The sequence below is a fragment of the Choloepus didactylus genome, chromosome 6, assembly GCF_015220235.1.
Source record: "Choloepus didactylus isolate mChoDid1 chromosome 6, mChoDid1.pri, whole genome shotgun sequence".
NCBI classification, from domain to species: Eukaryota; Metazoa; Chordata; class Mammalia; order Pilosa; family Megalonychidae; genus Choloepus; species Choloepus didactylus.
This window is the reverse complement of record NC_051312.1, coordinates 108,188,902-108,211,678: the sequence shown is the minus strand read 5'-3', so window position 1 is coordinate 108,211,678 and position 22,777 is coordinate 108,188,902. Positions and strand designations below refer to the sequence as shown.

The 22,777-nt window shown below is 37.2% G+C and overlaps 1 protein-coding gene across 2 annotated transcripts in view; it reads right to left on the bottom strand.

Annotated features, from left to right (window-relative positions):
- The window catches only part of FAT3 (FAT atypical cadherin 3), a 652,719-nt gene that overhangs the window by 365,471 nt on the left and 264,471 nt on the right, over positions 1–22,777 (bottom strand). For both annotated transcript variants that reach the window (XM_037841083.1, XM_037841084.1), the window contains exon 3: positions 3,849–4,163. In XM_037841083.1, the coding sequence (XP_037697011.1) occupies positions 3,849–4,163 (315 nt within the window). The remainder of the gene's footprint in view (positions 1–3,848; positions 4,164–22,777) is intronic.

Here is a 22,777-nt window from a genome sequence, read left to right as displayed (position 1 = left end):
TTCTATCAACTCCCAACCCTAACACCTGGGGTCTAGAACAGCACCACTGTAGATGGTTGCACACAACACACTTGATAAAACTAAACTGGTTTCAGTGCTACACACCAACTAGTAAGGCAAGGCAGCGAAGCCATTCAAGTGTGCCTTCCTCAAAAGAACTGCTAAGCAAGTATACTTGAAACATACACAATCTTCTTTTTAGTGGGGAGTAAGGGGTGCTAATAACAATAGTTAACATTTATTAAATACTAGCCCTGTGCTAAGTGGTTTTCAGACTGCACACAAGGCTAAAATAAACATTCTGAGGCCTTAAACAACCTTCCCACCCCTGAATGCTGGCCATCCATCCCTCTGTCATCCCCAGTTCAGCCTGGCTGACCAATGAGTAGCTGGCTTGGATTTTGTTGCAAGTGCTTGAGTAACACTCATCCAAAGAAGCAAGTGAATACCAGCCTGCTGGGTGTATTCTCTGACTACCTAAAACAGGCATGCCAGAAGGCTGAGTTTGACATACTTCAACTGCTCAGCCTGGAATTAATCACGGATTCCTTCTGTATAGGCCAGAAAGGACCTCACAGGATTTCAGCTTTTGTTTTTCTTCTTAAGCCACAGGAATTACTGAAGAAAGTCCACAGACTACTGAGTGATAGAAAAAATCAAAATGGCTCTTTGGGTAGAGAACAGAGTGTTCAGTGCAAAATGTGTTCCCCGTTTCTGGGTCAGGGATATCTGTTTTCTTCTGTAAGCTGTGGACCATAAGTACTGACATTATTTGAGTTTGCATTAATCATTTTAATCTTTATTTATTATGTAGCACATTCTCAAACAAAGTAAAACAAAACTCTATGAATTCCAGCTGTACGACAGAGGAAGGAATGAAAGGTCAGTTTATTAGCGTCAATATCAAGTTGAAAACTTGAAAGCATAAATCTTTCCCAAAATACACTAGTTAGGTACACCTCTCACTTTATTACTGAAAAACGTTATATCGATGTAAATATTTCAGACAAATGACTTTAGAGAAACAGGATGAAATGCTAAAAATTGAATCTCCTGTTTGAGTTTGCTGAGCTGGTTGAAGGTTGCTCCACAGGCAACACAATACTTAGAGCAATAAAGTTAACAAGAAGAATTTCACCAGGCTTGCAGTTCTGTGAACCTCAACAGAAACAGGCATAGTGATAACATAACTGTCACAGAGATATGTAGTTTACCAATAGCCTTCTAATGCATTACGACATTCAGTCTTCATAACCAACCCCTGTGAATTAAATACGGTCATACCTATATTCTGAGTTAAACAATATGGATAGGGTACCAACTTTTGTTGAGGAGTTTCCATGTGCCAGGAACTGAGCTAAGCATTTCACGTGAGGACTCTCACATTCCTTGCAACAATCCTTACTCACTGACTAATAATTAAAGTTCAAAGAGGTTAAGTAACTCGCCCAAGACCACAAGACTGGTGAGGCCAAGACTAGGACTTATGTTTTTCCAGCCATGGGCTATGCTGTTTCCTAGTTACGAAGTAGAAGAGTAAAGATTTGAAATCCAGAGCTTCTAACCCCAATGACATCTCCTCCAGGAAGTCCTCCTTCACCACTCTCTTCAATCAAGTCAAGTGATACCACCTTAAGACAACCAATTATTGCACTCTTTCCCTATAACATAAGTTCTTGTTAGTCTGTTAATTCCATACAACTTGGTGTTCCTGAAAGGCTGGGAACATATACCTATTTATTAGCTCTTTGCTTGGAAACCAGTAATCACAATAAATGAATAAATGTATAAATAAATGTATAAATAAAATCTAATCTTTTATAGTAATATGTTTGAGCATTACAAAGTACAGTACATTATACAATTCTTTTAGACAATTGGAAAAGCTAGACTAAAAATATCATTTCTGGCACAAATGATTTTAAATGACTTTAAAATCCATGGCAAAGACAAATAAATTATGACTTGAGTAAGGCTCTTATGCAATATAGATAACACAGTATTTTTGAAAATTCTCATGGGAACTTTCAAGGGCTTTATAAACGACAGTTTTAGTTACATGAGTCTACATGTTCTTCTCTGCACACAGTGTGTAGTGTAAGTTCTTCACATCCAACTCAATTCTTGCCTGTGACATTTATTCTTTCCTTATTTTCAGTCCTACGTAGAGGAAAAGAACAATTTAAACTGCCCTTTCACAGTGACTTTTAACCTACAAAAGGAGTAACTCAAGTGGCAATGGGATCAAAATGGGAGATGTAGAATCTGTTTTGTTTTGTTTTCAGACTTCACTGGAGCTTTGAAAGGTGAAGAAGCCTTGAACTTTTTACGGGGATTTTTTGTGTGTGTCCTCTCTCTCTCTCTCTCTCTCTCTCTCTCTCTTTCTCTCTCTCTCACCTCCCCCTTCCCCCTCTCTCTTCTTACTTTCTAAAGCATCTGAATTCTTTTCTCTGTCTCTGCATTCCCTGGAGTTCTTTGTTATAGAGAAAGTGAAGTCAGAAGGGCTTCCCAGAAAAGTTTAGGGGTTCCTCAGGTACATGGGGAGTTCCCCCACTAAAAGGGACTCGAAAATTAGGCTAGGCTCCAAATTTCTGAGTCCTCTCCATGTTCAAGCAGGCCTCAGTCAGACATTGACAGCTGAAGATGACCCTTTGTCTATAATGAAACACAAGTCAAATCCTGATTCACACTGTTAGAATGTTAATGTTTGTATAACAAAATGACTGACCCACTCATAATTAGAGAAAACAAATAGATTTTTTTAAAAATAAAAAAGCAACTTGGCATTCTCTTCAAATTATGTTAACAGGATCTTGACATTTATAAAGGGCTTGGAATTCAGCTTTATTTTCTACTTTGGCAATACAGACAGGAGAAATAACTATCAACTATTTGATAGTTCGTTAGGAAATCTGAATCTGTGTCCATGCCAACATATATCAATCAAATCTAACTTTTGACCATTATCAACTCACTTGCCAGAGTGAAATATCAATAGTATCTTTTTTAAATTTTTAATTTATTCTAAACTTTAATTAATTAAAACCTTATCCACCACAACCCTCAGAATGTTTTACCCCCTTGTTCAGAACCAAAAGGAAGAGGTAAATCATAAGAAAGCAATGAACCTCGAAAATACACTCTAAAAGCATTTTCCAGGGTACATACTTGTCTCCAACTGCATTCAACCAAACCTCACACTTCTATTCATCCTTAGGCCTTCCTGATCCTTAGTCAACAATAAGATTTTCATTATAATCTCTAGACACTTTTTGAGCAAGACCAGAAAATTAATGTTTTGCATATTTCATGTAAATATTGAGACACTGGAACTTCTGAATATTGACACTTCTTTGATGAGTAATACAGTAATCACAAAAAATCTGAGGTTTAATATCAAGGTTTTAGAAAGATCATTTTATTGCAATTTAGGCTAAGGCAAAGCAAGGGAGAAGTTCCTTAAAGCAGAGGAGTTACAAAGCCAGCTTACCCACAAAACCCAGCACAGACCAGGTCACTCTTTTCCAAGAAACAGAAGTGGGAAGATGGCTCTCTGAGTGTCCAGGGAACTATCTTTCTGTTATTATGAGTAAGGTAAATCTAACATAACCTTGAGCTTTTTGTGCAAGACTCTGATTTCTACTAGATCATTCATTCACCTCAGCATCAGCTGAAATTAAAATACACTGAACAGACAGAAGGAAAGTACCCTTTTCAGAAACTATCCCCAGAAAGGAGGCTGCTGTTTTTCAGACAATAAAATAAACAAACTGGTATAGCAAGTGTCAGGCTGGTGGATTTAAATTCTGGGCCACTGACTAAAAACAATCATAAGAGCATTCCCTTACCTGTTTTGATATTTATGGCAAAAAAATTCTGAGGATTCCCACTTGTAATCCTGTATGTCAGTTTTTCATTGGAACTGGAGTCAGGATCCTCAGCCTGGATCTGAATGACAGATACATCCTTGGGAGAGTTTTCCATGACAACAGGATAATAAATAGGTTCCGAGGTCAGTGGGGCATTGTCATTCACATCTTCGATTTCAATGTAGACCTCAAGAGTGGAATAGAGCGGAACAACACCCCGATCTGTGGCATACACCGTCAGCCAGTACGACCCCGTTGTCTCTCGATCAAGAATGTCTGCAGTCGTGATGACCCCTAGGAGAAAACAGAGAGAGTATGACTGCTACAGCAGAAATGAAAGACATTAATCCCAAATCCAGGAGGGCTGCACCAAGAAATCTTGGCATATACAAACAGCAAAATTCATAAACAAGATTAAAGTAAGACGTCTTTCTTTAATGACAAAATAATTTCTGCAGGGCTTTGGTTTAATTCTACCATTTGTGAAAGTATGAGTATATTCACAAATAATTCATTTTTAATTTGGGTGATAGATCTGTGTCAACAAGGAAATACAGACACACATATACAGACATACACACACACACACTCTGTGAAAAGGTAATACAGAACAGGGGGAGAGAGTGGGTTAGCGGTCAAAACATTTCCCAAGTTGCACGGGAAATCAGTACAAGATCAGGTCAGTATGTCCACTGGATCTGATAATGCACTGATTTCCTATGCAACAAAGAGCCCTCCCAGGACGAAGTGTTACATCTGTTCATTCACAAAAACTGAGTCCTTTCCAATGTTATTTTTTCCTGTTAGGATGGAAAACACTTTGCATGCAAAGATGGATGCTTCCTTCATACGTTTCCCTGAAAATCAAATGTCACAGTTATTCCACAACAATCACAGAAGCAGCATACCAGCACAGTTTCTGAATAAGGTCTAGCCCCTTCAAGAAGTTTACTGAGCTCCCTAAATAAACTGAGCTGCTTTGAGAGATGCTGATAGACAATCCTTTTAAACTAGGAGCAGAAAAATGCCCAGTCTATTCTCTCCTGCCTTTCCTATTTCATGGTTGAAACAACTGCCAACCAGAAAATCAGATGTCTGCCATAAGAGCTAAAGAGAAAACACTCTGTTCTAAGATGCCTTTACAGCCCTTAGCCAAATAACCAGACTACAGAAACTTACCACCAGGACAAGACCGGAGCCAACGTCCTCATTAATGAGGTAACATTAGGGCTCAGTTTATAAAAACTCTTTATAACCTCTTGCAGAATACTCACAGAAGGTATGGAATTTAGGTAAATCCTTTTTCCCTAGAAGAGATCCAAGGAAGACGGCAAGAAACAATTCTCCAATTCTGCACTGTATCCCCTACCCTCTGTATTACTGTTGGACTTTTGACTGAATTAGGAATATGATTTGGTCTATCAATGATGTCTAAGCAAATTGCCAAGTATAGCAACTGTGAGGGGAAGAGGGTGTCTATCCAACAAGAGTTAATCTGGAACACTCAAATTTGCCTAAAACTCACACCAGCTAAAATATTCTAGTGAAGATAACCCAAATGATGTTGAAGTTTCAGCTCCAAAATTATTTAACAAAGAATCTTGCACAATATGAGGCCATAGAACAAAAGAGAACCTTAAATATTCTCACAGGAAATATGTAAAGCTCAGTAAGTTCCCGGTAGAATCATGGAAGTCGGAATACAAATGCCAACATGGTAGTAAAAGATAGATACCAGATAACAAACTAGGAAATAAAATAAGGAAGGGTAAAACATAATGATTCTAAGTACAGTGCTGTGTTCACTGACTGAATAATAAGCAGCCTCATAAACTGGGTTAGACTGGGTAGAAAGCCGACATATTATATTCCAGAGAGGGCCCTGAGGGCTGGAGACCAGGCTAGATGTTAGCATCTCCACAAGTACGTGCACTCACAACAGCAGCTGCAGCCATGAGCTACCACACAGAAATGGGTGGTGCTATGCCCAGGGGAAATCAAAGCTCTTCTGGTTCAGATTACACTTCCACTAGATCAAGAAGACAAGGGACAGGGAATCAAGCAGTTTCTAGAATGGAAACAAAGGGTAGGCTGGCATGAGTTGGATGGAGGATGTGGGTTGCAAAAAAATGCTCTCAAGACTCCCTGAAGGGCCTCTTGAATCAACACCTGTCAATTCAGTTCACAAGCATTTACTGAATACTGTGCTGAACACTGGAAAACCAGAGATAAATGAGAGAGGGGCTTTGTCCTCAAGGATCTCACAGTCTTATTGAGAAGACAGATCTCTAATGAGGGGATACCAGCCAACATCCAGGAGGACTCAGTCTCATCCAGTTTGGACTAATATACTGGGAAGGGCAAAGGCTCTAGAGCAGGCAGAAGGAGGGAGGGAAGAGAATAACATTTACTGAATATCTGTAATATGCTACTATAGGGAACACAGATTCCCTATAATGGAATCTTTATTTCTCTCTCTTTCAGATGAGGATACCGAGTCTCAAATAGGAGAAGGTAACTTGCCCATGGTCCTGTGGTTAACTGTAGAGGAACCCAGGTCTGCCTGCTTCTAATTCTCTGATTTCAAATACAGACTCCGTTACTCACTAGCTGTTGGACCATGGAAAGATATTTAATCCAAGCAAGCCTAATTTTACTACCTATCTATCTTTGTGACCATCAAATGCATGCCAAGAGCTTGGAAACTGCTTACAATAGAATAAATGCTACATACATGTTAAATTAATGTGAATGTGAATAGCAAGTACCAAAAGCCTTGTATATAGCAACCACACCCCAAATCAAGGGACAATTTGAGAGGTAAGAAGTTTGGGATAAACTGTCACATTTGTTCATGTGGTTTTCTCTTATAGTCTTTGTGATGTGCCCATGATATACATCTTTTCATAAAAGTACCTGACCTGTTTAGGGAACAGCAAAGTAACAAGCAACAAAATAAAAGAAGTAATAACAAAAAGGGGGCTGGGCAAACCCTGTTTGTCACCTTGCTTGACCAATCACCATGTGCATGTGTGCACACACATACACAGATTTGCAGACACAGAATTACTCTGTGGTCACTAGAAGTTGCTGAATTATTTTTTCTTCCATGTGTTAAGCTTGAAGATGGTATAGCACAGGCTTTGGATAGTAAAGGACTTTCAAAAGACTTTGGATGAAAGGTAACCGCTAGTGCAAATCGAACTATATGGATGGAATTTTATTCTATTGTTTAATTAAGGATCAGACATGTCCCTTCCAAATCAGAATTATCTCTCATTAAAATAAAATAAGTTCATGGCTATATTTGCTCATTAACTAGATGTACAGATGAGTATGGAAGAATGTTCAGGCATCTGTTTCATGATACAAAAATTTGAGGACAAAATGAAAAATAATGACTTTGAAATGTGTTAACAATTATTATAAGACTCATCCAGGTCCCCAGATTAACCTTATTAAAACAACCAAGGTCCAGCGATATAACACACCCTTGCTTCCTTATATGCTGTAACAGCTAATGATGATCTTCATGGTCACAACTAAAAATATAAGCACACATGACCTTTCCTATAAAGCAAAGACTCATTTTTGAGGGTGGCCAAGGATTTCCAAAATCACATGTCATGGGTCCTTAGCTTTGTGACAATCACCATCATTCTCACTACACCCATTACCATTTACTGAGTGGCAGTTGAGTGTCTGGCAGTGCGATAGGAGCACTCTGTGCATTCTCCGTTACTTTTTTCTTTGAAGTATAACTGACATATAATAAATTGCACACATTTAAAGTAAACACTTTGGTAGGTAAGTTTTGATGTCCATGAAGTCACCATCACCATCAAGACAATGAACATATTCATTAGCCCCAAAAGTTTACTCTGCCCATTTCTAATCCCTCCCTCCTTCTCTCTCCCTGCAAATAATTGCAGGCTACCTTTCTGTCACTATAAATTAATCCAGATTAATCTAAAATTTTATAAAAATGAAATCATACAGTATATGCTCTTTTGTTTTGTTTGGCTTCTTTCTCTCCTCTTAATTATTTTGAGATTTATCAATGTTGTTGCATGTATAGCAATACTCCATTTCTTTTTATTTCTGGGTAGTATCCCATTGTATAATATATACACCTTTTTTTTAAACCATTCATTTGTTGAGGGACACTGGGGCTGTTTTCAAATTTGGGTTATTACAAATAAAGCTGCTAAGAACACTTACGTATAAGTTTTGTAAGGACATGTATTTTTATTTACCTAGTGGTAGAATGGCTAGATCACATGGTAGGTGTTCATTTAACTTTTAAAGAAATTGACAATTTTCCAAATAGTTTGCAACATTTTACATTCCCACTAGCAGTAAACGTGGAGAGTTCCAGTCTCGCCTCATTTTCACCAATGCTTTGTATGGTCAGTCTTCTTAATTGTAGATACATTCATGGGTATGTAAGGGGATCTCCTGTAGATTTAACTTGAATTTTCCTAACGATGTGGAGCATTTTTTAAATGTTTATTTACATGCATTTAACTGTTTAAATTGCTGACCCATTTTGAAAACTGGATTGTTTGTTTTCTTACCATTGAGTTTTAAGAGTTCTTTATATATTCTGGATAAAAGTCCTTTATCAGATATGCATTTTGCAAATACTTCCTTCCACTCTGTGGCTTGTCTTTTCACTCTTAGTAGTGTCTTTGAAGATGACAAATTTGTAATTTTGATGATATCCAATTTCTCAATGTTTATTTTATGGATCATGCTTTCGGTGTTGTATCTAAGAAATTTTTGCCTAAACCAAGGCTACAAGAATTTCTCCTACGGTTTTTTCTAGAAGTCTAATAGTCTTAGGTTTTATATTTAGATCTACAATCCATTCTGAGTTAATTTTTCTACATGGTGCAATTGTTGAAAACACTATCCTTTCTCCACTGAACTGCTTTTGCATTTCTGTCAAAAATCAATTGGCCATAAATGTATGTATGGGTCTCTTCCTGGACTGCCCATTTGGGTACACTAATTTATTTGTCTATTTTATGCTAATATCAAACTGTCTTGATTACTACAGCTTTGTAAGTCTTGATATCAGGAAGTGTAATACCTCCAACCTTGCTCTTCTTTTTCAAAGTTGCCCAGGCTATTCCAGATCCTTTGAGTGTCCATATGAATTTTAGAATCAGCTTTAGGATCCATAACATAGTTCGCAAAACCTACTAAGAGTTGGATTGGGCTTGTGTTGACTCTATAGATCAATTTGGAAAGAAATGACATCTAAGAACTTTGAGTCTTCTGATCCATGAAAAAGGTTTATCTCCACCATCACCACTACACCCATAGCTATATAGTTACTGTGTGCCTGGAACTATGATAGGTAGTTAAAATTTTAAATTTTTAAATCCTAATACATGTAAGCAAACATGTATTAATGCTAAACATTCATGAGGTAGTTACTAGCACTATCTCCATTTTATAGACACAGAAACATTTAGGTTAAGTAACTTGCCAATGATCACTCAACCAGTAAACAGAAAAGCCAATTCTCAAATTCTGGTTTGTCAAACTCCAGACCAGTTGTTCACCCAAACACTATATTGTCTTCTTAATCTACTTACATCTAAAACCCAAAGAGGATTTCATGTCCAAAGAAATATGTTTGTTTGTTTGTTTCTTCTGATGGAGAAGTATCATTAATTGGTCAATATTTTACTTTCTTACTTGGGGTTCTCCATATTGAGTGTGCAGAAGTCATAAAAATGTACTTCTAAGTGTATTTTGTGAGTAATTAAGTTCATGTATCAACTTGGACGGCTTATGGTAAATAGTTGTTTTTGGTCAAGCAAGCAACTGGCCTGATTTACTGTGAGGATATCTCCTGGATTTAAATCTTTCGTCAACCAAGGAGATTGCCTTCAGCATTAAGAGACATCTCATCCAATCAGCTGGAGGCCTTTAAGGGAGAACTGATGATTTCAGCAGTCAGAAGAGAGAATTTCCATCTCTTCTTCAGACACCCAGTTTCTCCTAGAGAATTTATCTAAACTTTTATTGGAGTTCTCAACTTGTGGCCTGTCTGATGGAATTCAGACTTGTCAATCCCCAGCCATGTGAGCCAATTCTCAGAATAAATAGCTTTATATATGTATACGTATGTATATATTTTTACCATTTTTTGCCTATTATATTGGCAAGAAAGAATGTTTATTGAGTTGTGATAATGGAGGCAAAATAATACTCTCATACCTTGCTACTGTCAAGAAAAATAAAAGTAAAAAGCAAAATCCCTCCACCTAAATACAGAGGATGAAATGTATTTGCTTTTCATTTTTAATTCACAAAATTTAGAGTAATAAATCTCTAATACTTATTATATATATATCCTATTGGTTCTGTTTCTTTGGAGAACCCTGACTAATGCATCTTGATACATCTACATAGGATTTAAAAAACAAAACAAAACAAAACAAAAAAACAAAAAATACCACAGAAGACTGATTTCATGCAAAAAGCATGTTTTGATTTATAAAAATACACAGAATATAAATTCCTGTGACATATTGTTGGTCCATAACCTGACAAAGCCTAAGAATGTTCATCTCCAAAAAGGACCTTCCTTCCATCTGCCTGTTTCTACAAAGTAGGCTCTACAAGGGCAGAGTTTGTCTGTTTGAAAAGCTGCTTCTCACTGCCCCCAAAGAGTATGTGGCACATAGCAGGAACCCAATAACACAGAATCAGCAGAGGATAGTTTACATCACTATGGGGTAAGTCAGCCTCACTCATCAGACTTGGAAAGGACTTCAAAGAACACTGGGTCCAACCAGCCCCGCAATGAAAGCATCCCTTCCACATCTCCGACCAGCACCCAACTCTGTTCTAAGTCAGGTGACTGGGTACTCACTACTTACTAGGCAGCTTTAACTAATGCAAAGTCCTTCATACTGAAGCAAAATCTTTTTCTCTAACTTCTTATGCTCTTTCTACCTGTTCCTCACACCCACACCCAAAATAAAACACCTTTCACCTATGACATTTCTTTAACTAGCAGAAGATGACCCTCCCTTTCCAGGGCTTTTCTTTTTCAGGCTAAGAATTCCTTCTTCATGTGCCTTGTATGCTTCTAGTTCTTTCTCCATCCTGATCTCTGTCTTTGAGTCAAGAGGACATGACCTCTGCCCACTTGACAACTACATACAGAGTCGGGATGGGAATGGGATGATCGGTAGCACCTTATTTAAAACAAATAAATAAAAATAAAAACATCCACAAAGAGCCTCTAGCATGAGCCAGTACCGCTGCTTAGTGAAAAAGGCTCAAGTGGACTATCCCAGGCAGGGATGTATATTTGTTACATTTTCTCCTATCACTGAAGTACTCAACTGGGTTCAATTGAAATGCTCAAATTTAATGCTGAAAGTTATGAAAATGTCATTGAAAAATTCTTTAGAAATTTTTATGCTCTTATTTTCAAGATGTGCTTATGTTCATGAAATTTTTCAAGTTTCATTTTTATTTGCTATATAAATAAAGGCAGCTGTAGACCTTTATACTGATATCTAGTTTATATTAAGTATACCTTCTTAATATTTAACTGCAGAAGCAGATACACAAACAATATTTATCTATCTATCTATTTATTTATTTATTTATTTATTTATTTATTTATACAGAACTGTGCCCAGCTTGAACTGAAATTAGTTCATCCCAGTATGAGGTGCATGTTAGCTATAACTGTTCTTTTTCATTCACAAATAAATACTTCTTAGAGCAAAAAGTATATGAAATTGTGTTCATCTAATAGACTCTAAATATCTGTGATGAAAAGGGAAAAATATACTGACTTGTTCATAATCAGATGAATATTATATGCTGGGCTACTTGCCTTATTTACTTTCCAGCTATATTCCCATAGGCCACATCCCAGGTCTCAGATGACACCTTGCCTCAAAAGAATGACACCCAACCTCCTGCTGCAGCACCAAAACCACCTATCAACATATGGTTCAGGGAATAGTTTGGGGCATGTGCTTACAACATGATGAAAGTAGTTAGCAATAAGTAATATAGACTATGAGGCAGATAAATAAATACATAATCTTTAGAAACACCCTGTTTAATGCTCATTTCTAACCATTCAAAATACTAATTCTCAATTCTGAATGCATTTAATTTTTTTTAACTTTTTTTTGAAATAATTACAGATTCACAGAAAGTTACCAAGAAATGTAGAAGGAGTTCCTCCTGAACCCTTCACCCATCCTCCACTATTGTTAGTGCAATTTTAAGTTGCTTCTTTCTTCTGGAATCAAACTATAGATCAATTTGGAAAGAACGGACATCTTAAGAACTTTAACCCTTAACTGGAATCAATGTTTAGCACAGAGTGTAGTAATAATTAAGGAAAAGAGTGGGAATTTCATCTTCCTAGTCCCAAACAGGGTCACTCTGATCCTCGTATAAAGCCCATTTCTATAACTGCCACCATATCTATAACTGCAACCTTTGAAAGGTACGAAACAACCGAAATGAACTGAAACAGGATGGACTAAGATTGACAGAGAAATGTAGATAGATAGATTCTATCCAGGTAGATAGAATATTCACCTGGACTTACAGTGCTTCATATACATTGTAGTGTATACATACTATACATAGATACATTTCTCTATATTTTATATATTACATGTAACATATTTGAAATATAAATGCAAATATATGCTCTATTTTTCATATACAATTTTTTTAATTGGGAATTTTAAGTGAATCGCCCAGTTAATCAAGTGCAAAGTCAATTCTGGAATCCGGAGCACTGAATATGAGTCACATACTCTTTTCATTACAGGAGGTGCCTGCTGATCTATCCACATGTGTCCATTATCATGAAAAAGAAAGCAATTCCATGCCCATGCTCTCCTCACAGTGGGTTAGTATCAGCTCTTTGGTAGCAGGAAATCCAATAATCTCATTACTTTCCTCAATTTCTAGAAGTTGCTACAGCATATTATTCTGAATCCATTTTTATCTCTTCTCTGAAAATTCTCAGATGTTGGATTGGTTTGAGACCAGGCAAACTGGAGTACTGATTCTTCCTTTAAAATTCCTGCATATGCTGTTCCTTCAGTCCCTGCATCCCCAAATGCCCTTCTCTTTACTTCAAGTCTCAGGAAGGATTCAGAGGCCCCCCCATAACCCAGACTAGAGGCACACCCCTACTGCTTTATCTTAGCACTTTATGTTTGTCCCTCTACCAGTCTACTATGGGCTCTCTAAGGGTAGAGAACATCCTGTCTTGCTTTTCTCTATCCTAGGATGGTGGCTGGAAATTTGGAACACCATAAATGTTGAATGTGAAAATGAAGGATAACATCATACCATTTGATAAACTCAAGCAAGCTTGAATATCTGGCTCTTTATAGACAAACACCCTGATGAGTAACTGTGTTAGGAAAAACAAAAACAAAACAACACACTCACATCAAGTAGCTATTTTGTTATCCTGAGACTACCCAGACATAATAAAATGGGGGTAGATTGAGCTTGGAATCTATTCTACGGCTCTCTAAAGTATAGGCAGAATTGACAGTTAACTGGGTCTGGAATTCAACTCTTCATCTGTGAATTATTCTACTTAATAAAGTGATTCTCTTAAAAGCATATCCAGTTTTGGGTTGTCCTGTTGCTCCTGAGAATATAATGGAATCATGGTAATATCCTCAACTCTTAAAGCAAAGAGGCACCTGATGAAGACATTGCCGTTTTCATCATCCATTTACATGCCACAATGCCCACAGGTACATACGACAAAGAGCAGGAATCGATGCCTTGAGCACAAGCAAGGCGTTCTCACTGGGCCCTCTCTTCAGGACGATTCTCATCTACCCTGGACACTTTTGTTCTACTCTATTCCTTCCCCCTCACACCCCCTCCCATTGATTAGACATCTTTTATCCGTGCCAAAGGAGAAGAAAAACCCACAACACAGTTATTGGGAGCAATTATGTACTGAAACCCAAGCTGTCTTCATTCCATTTTATTTCACAAGGCTCAAAGCTGGAGAGCTGCACATAAGATTTAGGCAAAGGGCTGCAGGCTGAATTCAAGCTTTTATTTGGAGTTAATGAAAATGGACAGCTCTCCTTGTCTGTTTGGGACACAGGAATGTAAAACCTCACTGCATTGTTCTAAAGCCTCCCTGGCCACGAAGTTCTGTAGGATCAGAAAATACAATTGGCACTTCGTCTTTTAAATATAAACTTTTTGGATCCATTTTTAGTGTATTCAAAATGAATACCTGCTCTCTCTAGAGTAACTCTAGCCTGTGAAGCTGACACCAGGCACCAACGGTCTGTAGCAGAGTACCAGGCTGTGACCAATAAATCTAGCTTGTATTCAGTGTTTCTTTCCTATAACCCAGATTATTCCAAGCCTCAAATCCTTTCTGTGGTCCATGCTAATTTGCAAGCCCCACCATATATAGTACAATGATAGGGATCCATATGGCCAAACAGAAAGGAAGGTTGAAACCTAAAGCATGGGAAAAAAAAAATACTTTCAGACAATATATGAAATAAAACAGACAGGTGTCTAAAAATGTTGAGGCTATTATATGAAGGGCAGTGATTAGCCAGATTCTACTTCTTCAGAAGAAGTAAGCATAAACTGCAGCACAAAGGATTTCAATCAGAGATTCAGAAATACATTCTAATAGCAATGGTAGATGAACAAAGGCATGATAATCTGAGGGAAGCTGAGGCTTTTTTCTGTTCCTATATTTCAATGATGGATGGATGGATGGATGGATGGACGGACGGACGGACAGACAGATATGATAGCTCTTTTGTCTAGCAGTAGCTTTTGGAGCATTCAAATTGGTTACTAGGTAAAATCTTTGTTTTTAAAGATCTGATCTTAAAGACTTCATTGTAGGAAAAAATATACAATACAAAAGAGTAAAAAAACGCACCCATTATTTCATGGCCTAGAGATAATAGCTTTTAATATATCTGGGGTATTGTCTTTGTTACACATATGTGTATATATATTACATATGTACACATTATATGTGTGTGTACATATGTTATATATATGTATATGTGTGTATTTATATATATGTATGTATATAATATTTTCATTCCAAAGCAGTGTGTTTTTCTGTGATTGTGGATCCCCACTTACCATTGCATACCGAACATCCTTCCACATGAACACTAGTTCTCTATAATCTCTTATAATGACTATGTAGTATTGCCTGCTTGCACACTAGCCCACTAATACATTAAAATATAAGTTTCCTATGGGCAAGAATTTTGTTAGTTAGATCACTGTTGTACAATACCCTCGAACAGTACCTGGCAAGTGATGCTCAATAAATATCTGCTGAAATATTCAGATGATGTTAATCATTTATTTAATGAAGCCCTTTTTGCTAGATATTGGGTCATTTTTAAATTTTTCACTATTATAACTCATGCTTAGATGGATATCCTTGTATCTGTCTCTTTTTTCAACTATTCTTTACGATAAATTCCAAGAAGTAGAATTGATGAGTCAATGGTTATATACAATTCTAAATGTGTTTGATTCAATTGCCTCCCTGAAAGGTTGTACCAACTAAACCAATACAAGCAGTTTGTTGTTGTTGTTGTTTTTATCACATTCTGACTAAATCTTTCTAAGATTTATAATACAATAATTTAACATCTAAAGAGATTATAGCTGACCAAGTAAATAAACATTTTTAAACCATAACTCTTTTTATTTAAATCATTTTACCCAGTGGTAAAATGCCATTTTTGCGATGAGACAAAACAGTATTGGCAGACACGGTGTTGAAAATTTTGTTTAAAAGGTAAGACTTCATATGAGCAAAATGTTAATAAACTAAATTAAAATTTGCCCACAAAACCAAGTTTCTTCACCCTTGAAAAGTATCATGGGATTTTTAAATGACATGTCAGAACATAACCTTTAGTTCTTCAAGTAAGAACATTTTAAGGCATATGTGCTATCAGATACTAGCCATACTTTAATCCAATTTTAAACTAATTTTCTACCAACTCTCTCACTCAGCACAAAGAGCATCTGGGGTCACTCAGCAGAGCATCTATACACCAGTCTGCATTTGGGCTGGAAACTGAATTTTGCTTAGAAGTTAGACTTGAAGAAATTACCAAAACGGAAATGACTTGGGCAAATGCTTTGGAGTGCGAATACACACCCACACTCACAAGATGTTTATCAAGGAAACATTTTTACTGGAGTTGCACAGAGAAATGCACATATAATACTTATATTTACGCTATAAGCTGGATGGGTTGGTACAAAGTCTGCTCTTAAAAATGGGGTTGACAACATATTTAATGATATCTGCTTTCAGCAGCCTAAGAAATTAAAACAATACCTAAGAATGGAATTGCTGGGTTACTGGTAGTTTTACGTTTAAACTTCTGGGGGGCTATTGGATTGTTTTTCACAGTAGTGGCACCATTTTGCATTCCCATCAGCAATGCACGGGGATTCCACATCTTCTTCACCAGTACATGTTGTTTTCCATTTTTTAAATAGTGGCCACCACTGTGGGTGTGAGGTGGTGTCTCACTGTGGTTTTGATTTGCATTTCCCTAAAGGCTAATGGTGTTGAGCATCTTTTCATGTGCTTATTGGCCATTTGTTTACCTTCTTTGGGGAACTGTCTGTTCAAGTCCTTGGCTCATTTTTTAAATAGGGCTGTTTGTCTTTTTGTTGAGCTGTAGGAGTTCTTTATATATTCTGGATATTAAACCCTTATCAGATAAAAAAAATGGGTTTGATCCACTTGAATTTCTCTTCTTTTATGTTAAAACTTTGTGGAAATTTTCTTTTCTGGAGAACTTTTTCTCCAAGTCAAAAGGAATACTTTTTCATTTTTTTTTCATTTTTTCGTATCAGAATATGAAAACAGTAAGTAAAGCCACATCCACCCTTATGTAAATCTCTTACCTACTGACCCATAAGGAGCAGCAAGCAGCCTTCAGTAACTTTCTAATAAAATAAGGAAAGTGCACAGCTCACTTAATTCTTCGCTCAAGGAATGCACTCTGACTTTCACAGCTGATCAGATGTTTACCAAGGAAACATTTTTACTGGGGTTGCACAGATAACTGCACATATAATACACAGGTTGTTTCTACCAAAATAGCTGAGTTTATTCTCTTGGCAAAACACATTCTAGATAAATAGAAGTGAAACACAGACCAAACAAAGGAAGATGAATTGGGGTCTAAGTTTAGTATTGTTTTTTTCCTCTCCTGTATGTATGCTGTGTGACCTAAAAATTCATAACTACATTTATTATGACAAGTTTATAAAAGATCACCATGGGAAAATACCATACAGATCCTTCCAGTTTTCTTTTATCCTTTCAGGTTAAATCTCACCAAATTACTTTTTTCTTTGACCAGTGCTTTTGAAATCACATAGACAATGTCATAGTTAAGTGATTTGGTTAGGTTGATTAGTTTATAGGGACTTTACATAATTACTGGAGCATATCAAGGAAATCCTTGAAACCATCTTACCTTTCTTTACAATGGAAACAATAAACTCTTTGCTTTCCTATTTATAACCAAATAAGCAACTATAATAGTGCAAAGAAACCAGGGCCCAAAAGGAAGAAAGACTGTGGTTTTCTCTAATTGAGTTTTTCCCCTTCTCATCTTCCACAGATTTCTTGGATTGTTTCCCAAATTTCATTCGCATTTCATCCCATTAAATGGCTCTAACCTCTGACACACACACACTGCCTTGTATTCATCTTCTCTTTGTAATTGAGATGAAATGTGCCCACTTACCCTGTCTACAGCACCAGAGGCACTGACAAGACACAGATAAATACTAATTCACTCTGTTAGAACAGACTCTGACAAGAAAACAAAAGGAGTATATTAGTCTAGTTACAGTCCTTGACACAGAATATTGTGTGCATATGCACAAAGCTTGTATATTTGGTAAATATATAGACGATGCTGGCTTGCAGTGAGAAGAGTAGAGAAAGGAGAATGCTGTTTCACCATGCAGGTTTCATGCTGCAGATAAGATAGCTCTTTTACAATTTCTATATTTAATATGCTTAATGATTCTAAGCCATGTAAATAGAAATATGGATAAATGTCAGTTTTAGAACAAATTATTGAAATTTATGAATACATTGCCATGCAGTTTCCTTATGACTAAAATGAAAAATTATGTTGATTTTGCTCCCTTTTTAACAACATTTATTTAGGGACCATCATAATGACAAGCAAGTAATAAGCATAGAATCAGAAACAACTATTTTAGGAACTCTAAAAAAATACAGTAATAATGTGATATCTAGGTTTCTGTGAAAATTCATAATATGGAAAATGTTCTGACCTTATATTAACACACTGTTTAAAAAATTAGCATGAAATAGCTCAAGTGTTCTGATGCTATGTATAGACAATGTGTATATGAGATGTCACTGCTAAGATATATAGTATCCAAAGAAAGTTGGCCTGTTGAAATAAAAATTCATAAGACTGGTATTTGGGAGGTATCACCCAACATTTGAGGCTCTAGATTGAAGTTAAAATTGTTCCTTGGTCAGACAATATAGACACCAAGTGCAAAGAGAAAACAGGGACATGACCAGAGAGGAGGGCCACTTGGTTTCTCGTGGCCATCACTACATCCACACTTCCTCGTGTGCAGCTATATATCAGAGTCCAGCAGAGGTGAAATTCCAAGTGCTTATGCAAGATTGCAACAGAAAGGAAAAATAATGGGAAATGTGGTGTTAAAATAATGCCAAGTAGCCCTGGAGTTTTAGGAGATCATGCTAGACTGTCGGTTGCACATGGAATTTGTTGATTCATGGGTTGTTTCTCATCAGCTACCTGCTCAAAACCTTAGGTATGTTCCATAGCCACAAATGTATTGCCCTGCCTTTCTTAGGCATGGGTTTCATTACATGTGAACTTAATTACGGGTTTGATGTCTATCTCCCCCATCAGATTAACTATAGTATCCCCAAGACAGGATGTTGCCTGTCTTACTGAAGAACCACCCCAGTATCTACAGAGTCCCTGACAGTTACTATACACAGTACCTGAACAATAAATATTTTGTTGTATGAGTGAATGATGTTTCCACTTCAATGGAGCTTTGATGACTGTGCAGGAAGAGCCTAGCAGAGAACAATTATCATCTGTCACATCCATTAACAGTGTCCAACACATGGCAATGAGTTCAAAAGCAAAAGAATACACCTAGTTAGCTCCTGGAGAGGCAGAGACAGGAATTGCTGCTAAAAGCAAAGTTTAATTAAAATAGCAGGAGGCCCACCTGAGAAAATCTAAGCTCCTCCCTGATCGGTACCAGTCTTCACACAACCTGCGTAAAGCTGCAGAAAACATAGATCTATAAGCTCATACCACAGAAAAGGCAGTGATGCACCCCAGCAGCACACTGTCACTTTCAGCTTCAGTTCTCTCTAAGATGTGTCACCACATCACCAGGAACTGAGACCAGAGATGGGAAGAGACACCGAAATCCATGGATCAAGTGTATTGGCTGCTCAGTCTGCCACAGCCAGTTCTAGAAAGTCCAAGACCAATTGCAGAAAGAACACCAGTGGGAGCCACTCTCCTCAGCAAAGACCTGGAGAGCTGTTACTCAGTATGTGATCAGATAGGCATGCCAGCATCAAGAGTTGGTTCATAGCGGGTAGCAGGCAGACCTGGATGATCTCCAGTGGGCCCACATGGCCATTTTGAGGATCTTTCCACTCTTCTCTCTGATCTCATCTCCCACCATCCACTTCCCCATGCTCCTGTATATTCCAGAGACCCCAGAACTGGCTAAATTTAAGTTTCCCAATTGCTCCATGTTACTCCTTTTGCTTGGAATACCATTCTCCCTCCACCTGTAAAACACAAATTGAGCACTTCCTGCTTTGTGAAGCCACTATATTTATACCTACCACTATTATGGTATTTAATACACTATTTTGGGTTTTCATAAGTATGATTCCTCAATGAGTATCTTAAAAGTGGGCAACGTCTTATCCATCTTCTGTACTCCCAATACCTGACACACACAATCACTCAGCAAATGTATATAGAATGAAAGGGAAAAGTTCATGAACTGCAAGCCATTCACAGAAATATCCTGCCAGGGAACAAGCCAATGGGTAAATCTTGTTGGGAAAATCATGAAAGTCCACCAGGATAACTGTTCATATAGAAAGAGAAATTATAGCAGGGAAGGGGAAGCAAAAGTATAATATGTTTATTCATAACCAATTAAAGGAGTGCTTCAAAGACATGGCCAACATAGGATTTTAAAATCAGCTATTAAAATGCTTTATTTATAGTGGGTAGAACTAAGCAGCCATTTGCATGATTTCCTGCAGAGAAACAATATTAGACTCCTAAGTAACAGCTGTTTACAACCAAGAGGCCTTTGGAATACCTCACTCCTGTTTCTGCAATCAAACCTGATCCCTGAACAGAGACCAGAAAAGATTTCAAATGCCACTTAAACAGGCAGAGTTGCTGGGAAGCATTCAAAAAAGATGGGTGGAAAAAGATAACTAAAATAAAGTAAACCTGTTCCCTCCATGCCCAGGTCTGAGCACTGACCTCCCAAGAAGGCCACTCATTCATGAAATCCGTAGGGTCTTCTGGCTCTCACATTTTGTTTTTCATGGCTTGGCTTGGCTTTTGTGTATGACTGGGACCTGACAGCTGTGGTAGTTCTAAAATGAAAAACTACAACTATTTAGCTTCCATTACATAATAATTCACTATCTCCACTGGAAATGTTCAAGTCACTTAGGACCCTGACTTGGAACAATGTATCTGTTTTAATTCATATGACAGCAGTAATTCATTTGGACAACATGATTCATATAATGTGGCTCTCCTTCACTATAATCTCTGCTGCTATGACATCGTACTGCTTTACAGGACCATCTCAAAAGAATACAGAGCAAAACCCTTTAAATATATGATTCATTACAATACATCCAATGTACAGAAATTTTATTACTATAGGAATAGAAAAGTGCACATAATTTTTAAAATTAGAAATAGGAGTGATTGATAAGTAAGATGCAATATCAATTTAATAGTTCTGACCAGTATATATTTTTAAACAAAATACAACAGAATAGAAATATCAGAATGTGTTGTATGTAGTAAGAGTAAATACTGCTTTGTAAAACTTATATTGTGTATGTGAGAATGGGAAAGAGAGCAAGAACACTGGATTATGATAGGAAATATATTTCTTAGTGAGGGTCATGGCCAAAATGTTAGAAAACTGATAGCGTAGTATAAAGAACTCTGATTCTGGAGTCAGACATCACAGTGAAAGTACAGGGTGAAAGATCCTAATCTTATCTCTGTCATTTTTGCAATTATGCCTCTGTGCAAGTAAAACAGTAACAACATCTCTTAAATATCCATTTCCTTGTCAATAAAACAGGGATGCCACCTCATAAAGTTGCTTCAGGTTTGAAGAATATGATGTGTTTAATCCACCTGTTATAATATCAGTAACAGACATTAATTGTTTACTATGTAAAATGCTTAGCACAGTTCCTGGCACATAATAAGCACTGTTTAGATATTATCAATTATTGTAAATAATATTATTTAAAAATCATTACTATTGTTTCCTTTATAAGGCAATATGCATATGATAGGCAGTTATTTTCCTAAGATGCCAGAATCAAATATTAGGTTCCAAGTCCCAGGGACATAACTATGCAAAGTAGTTTGGAACTTCTCTGTTGTCACACTCTGTTCAAACTGCTAGTTACCTCTTGACACCCAGGTAAAAGACTGAACCCTGGCTAACAACTCTAACTAACACTAACAACACTAACTAATACTAACAACACTAACTAACATGAAGGAATTGTGAGCAGAGCATTACATTAGCATTTCACTAGCTGATCTTAAGAGATTTGCCTCACTTCTTGGACAAAAGCGAAGAAGGGAGAGTAGGTGTGTAATATTAGGAGCAATAATAGCTACCTTTTACTGAGTGCTTACTACACTGTACTTATAGGCACTGTATAAATCCATTTTAGAGATGAGAAAACAGGTGTTGAAAGTTTAAGTCACGTTTACAAGGTCATAGTGTTAGTAAGGGATAGAGAATCAGGATTTGCTTCCATGTCCATTTGGCATATCTTGAGAACATCAGAATTGTAAATCATCATGATCGTCAAATTCAAACATCCATCTACAGCAGAACTCAATTTTTAGCACGCCTTCGATCTGGGTTTGAAGGCTCAATATGCATGAGCTCATTACTTCCCAAGGCTTTCTGTTCCACTATTAGGCAGTTCTGAATGCTAAAAAGTTCATCCACATATCCCGTCCATGTATTTCCCTGCCCAAACTTTCCTCCCTTTTCAACAGCTCAGAGTATGTATTCTGTCATTTCTACTTCACATTATCTTAAAGCAATGAATGAATCTATCTCCTCTCTGTCTTTCCTTTTCTGGATTCAGCATTTCCAGTTGTCTTGGGACATACCTCATATGAGATGGTGGTCACCCATTTCTGCCCCACCCCCACCCCGTACCCCTGCTCCATGATGCTCATCTTCTCTTGGATGATATTCAGTCTGAAAATATCCCTTAATGCAATACTCCTGATGCATGTGGTTGCCCAGAACACAGCATAGGAGATCTGGTTCATCCTAAATCCACACTAGTATATCACTGTACTCAGAGGCTATGTGAGATTTATGTAGTGGCTCAGAACACCAGAAACCAATGTTCTTAAATTTAATTCAGCCTATGGGCATGAGCCCACTCTAAACAGAACTTTTTGATGAGGATACTTCAGTTAAGTTGTGCCCCAAATGAATCAGGATGGGTCTTAATCTTATTACTGAAAGCC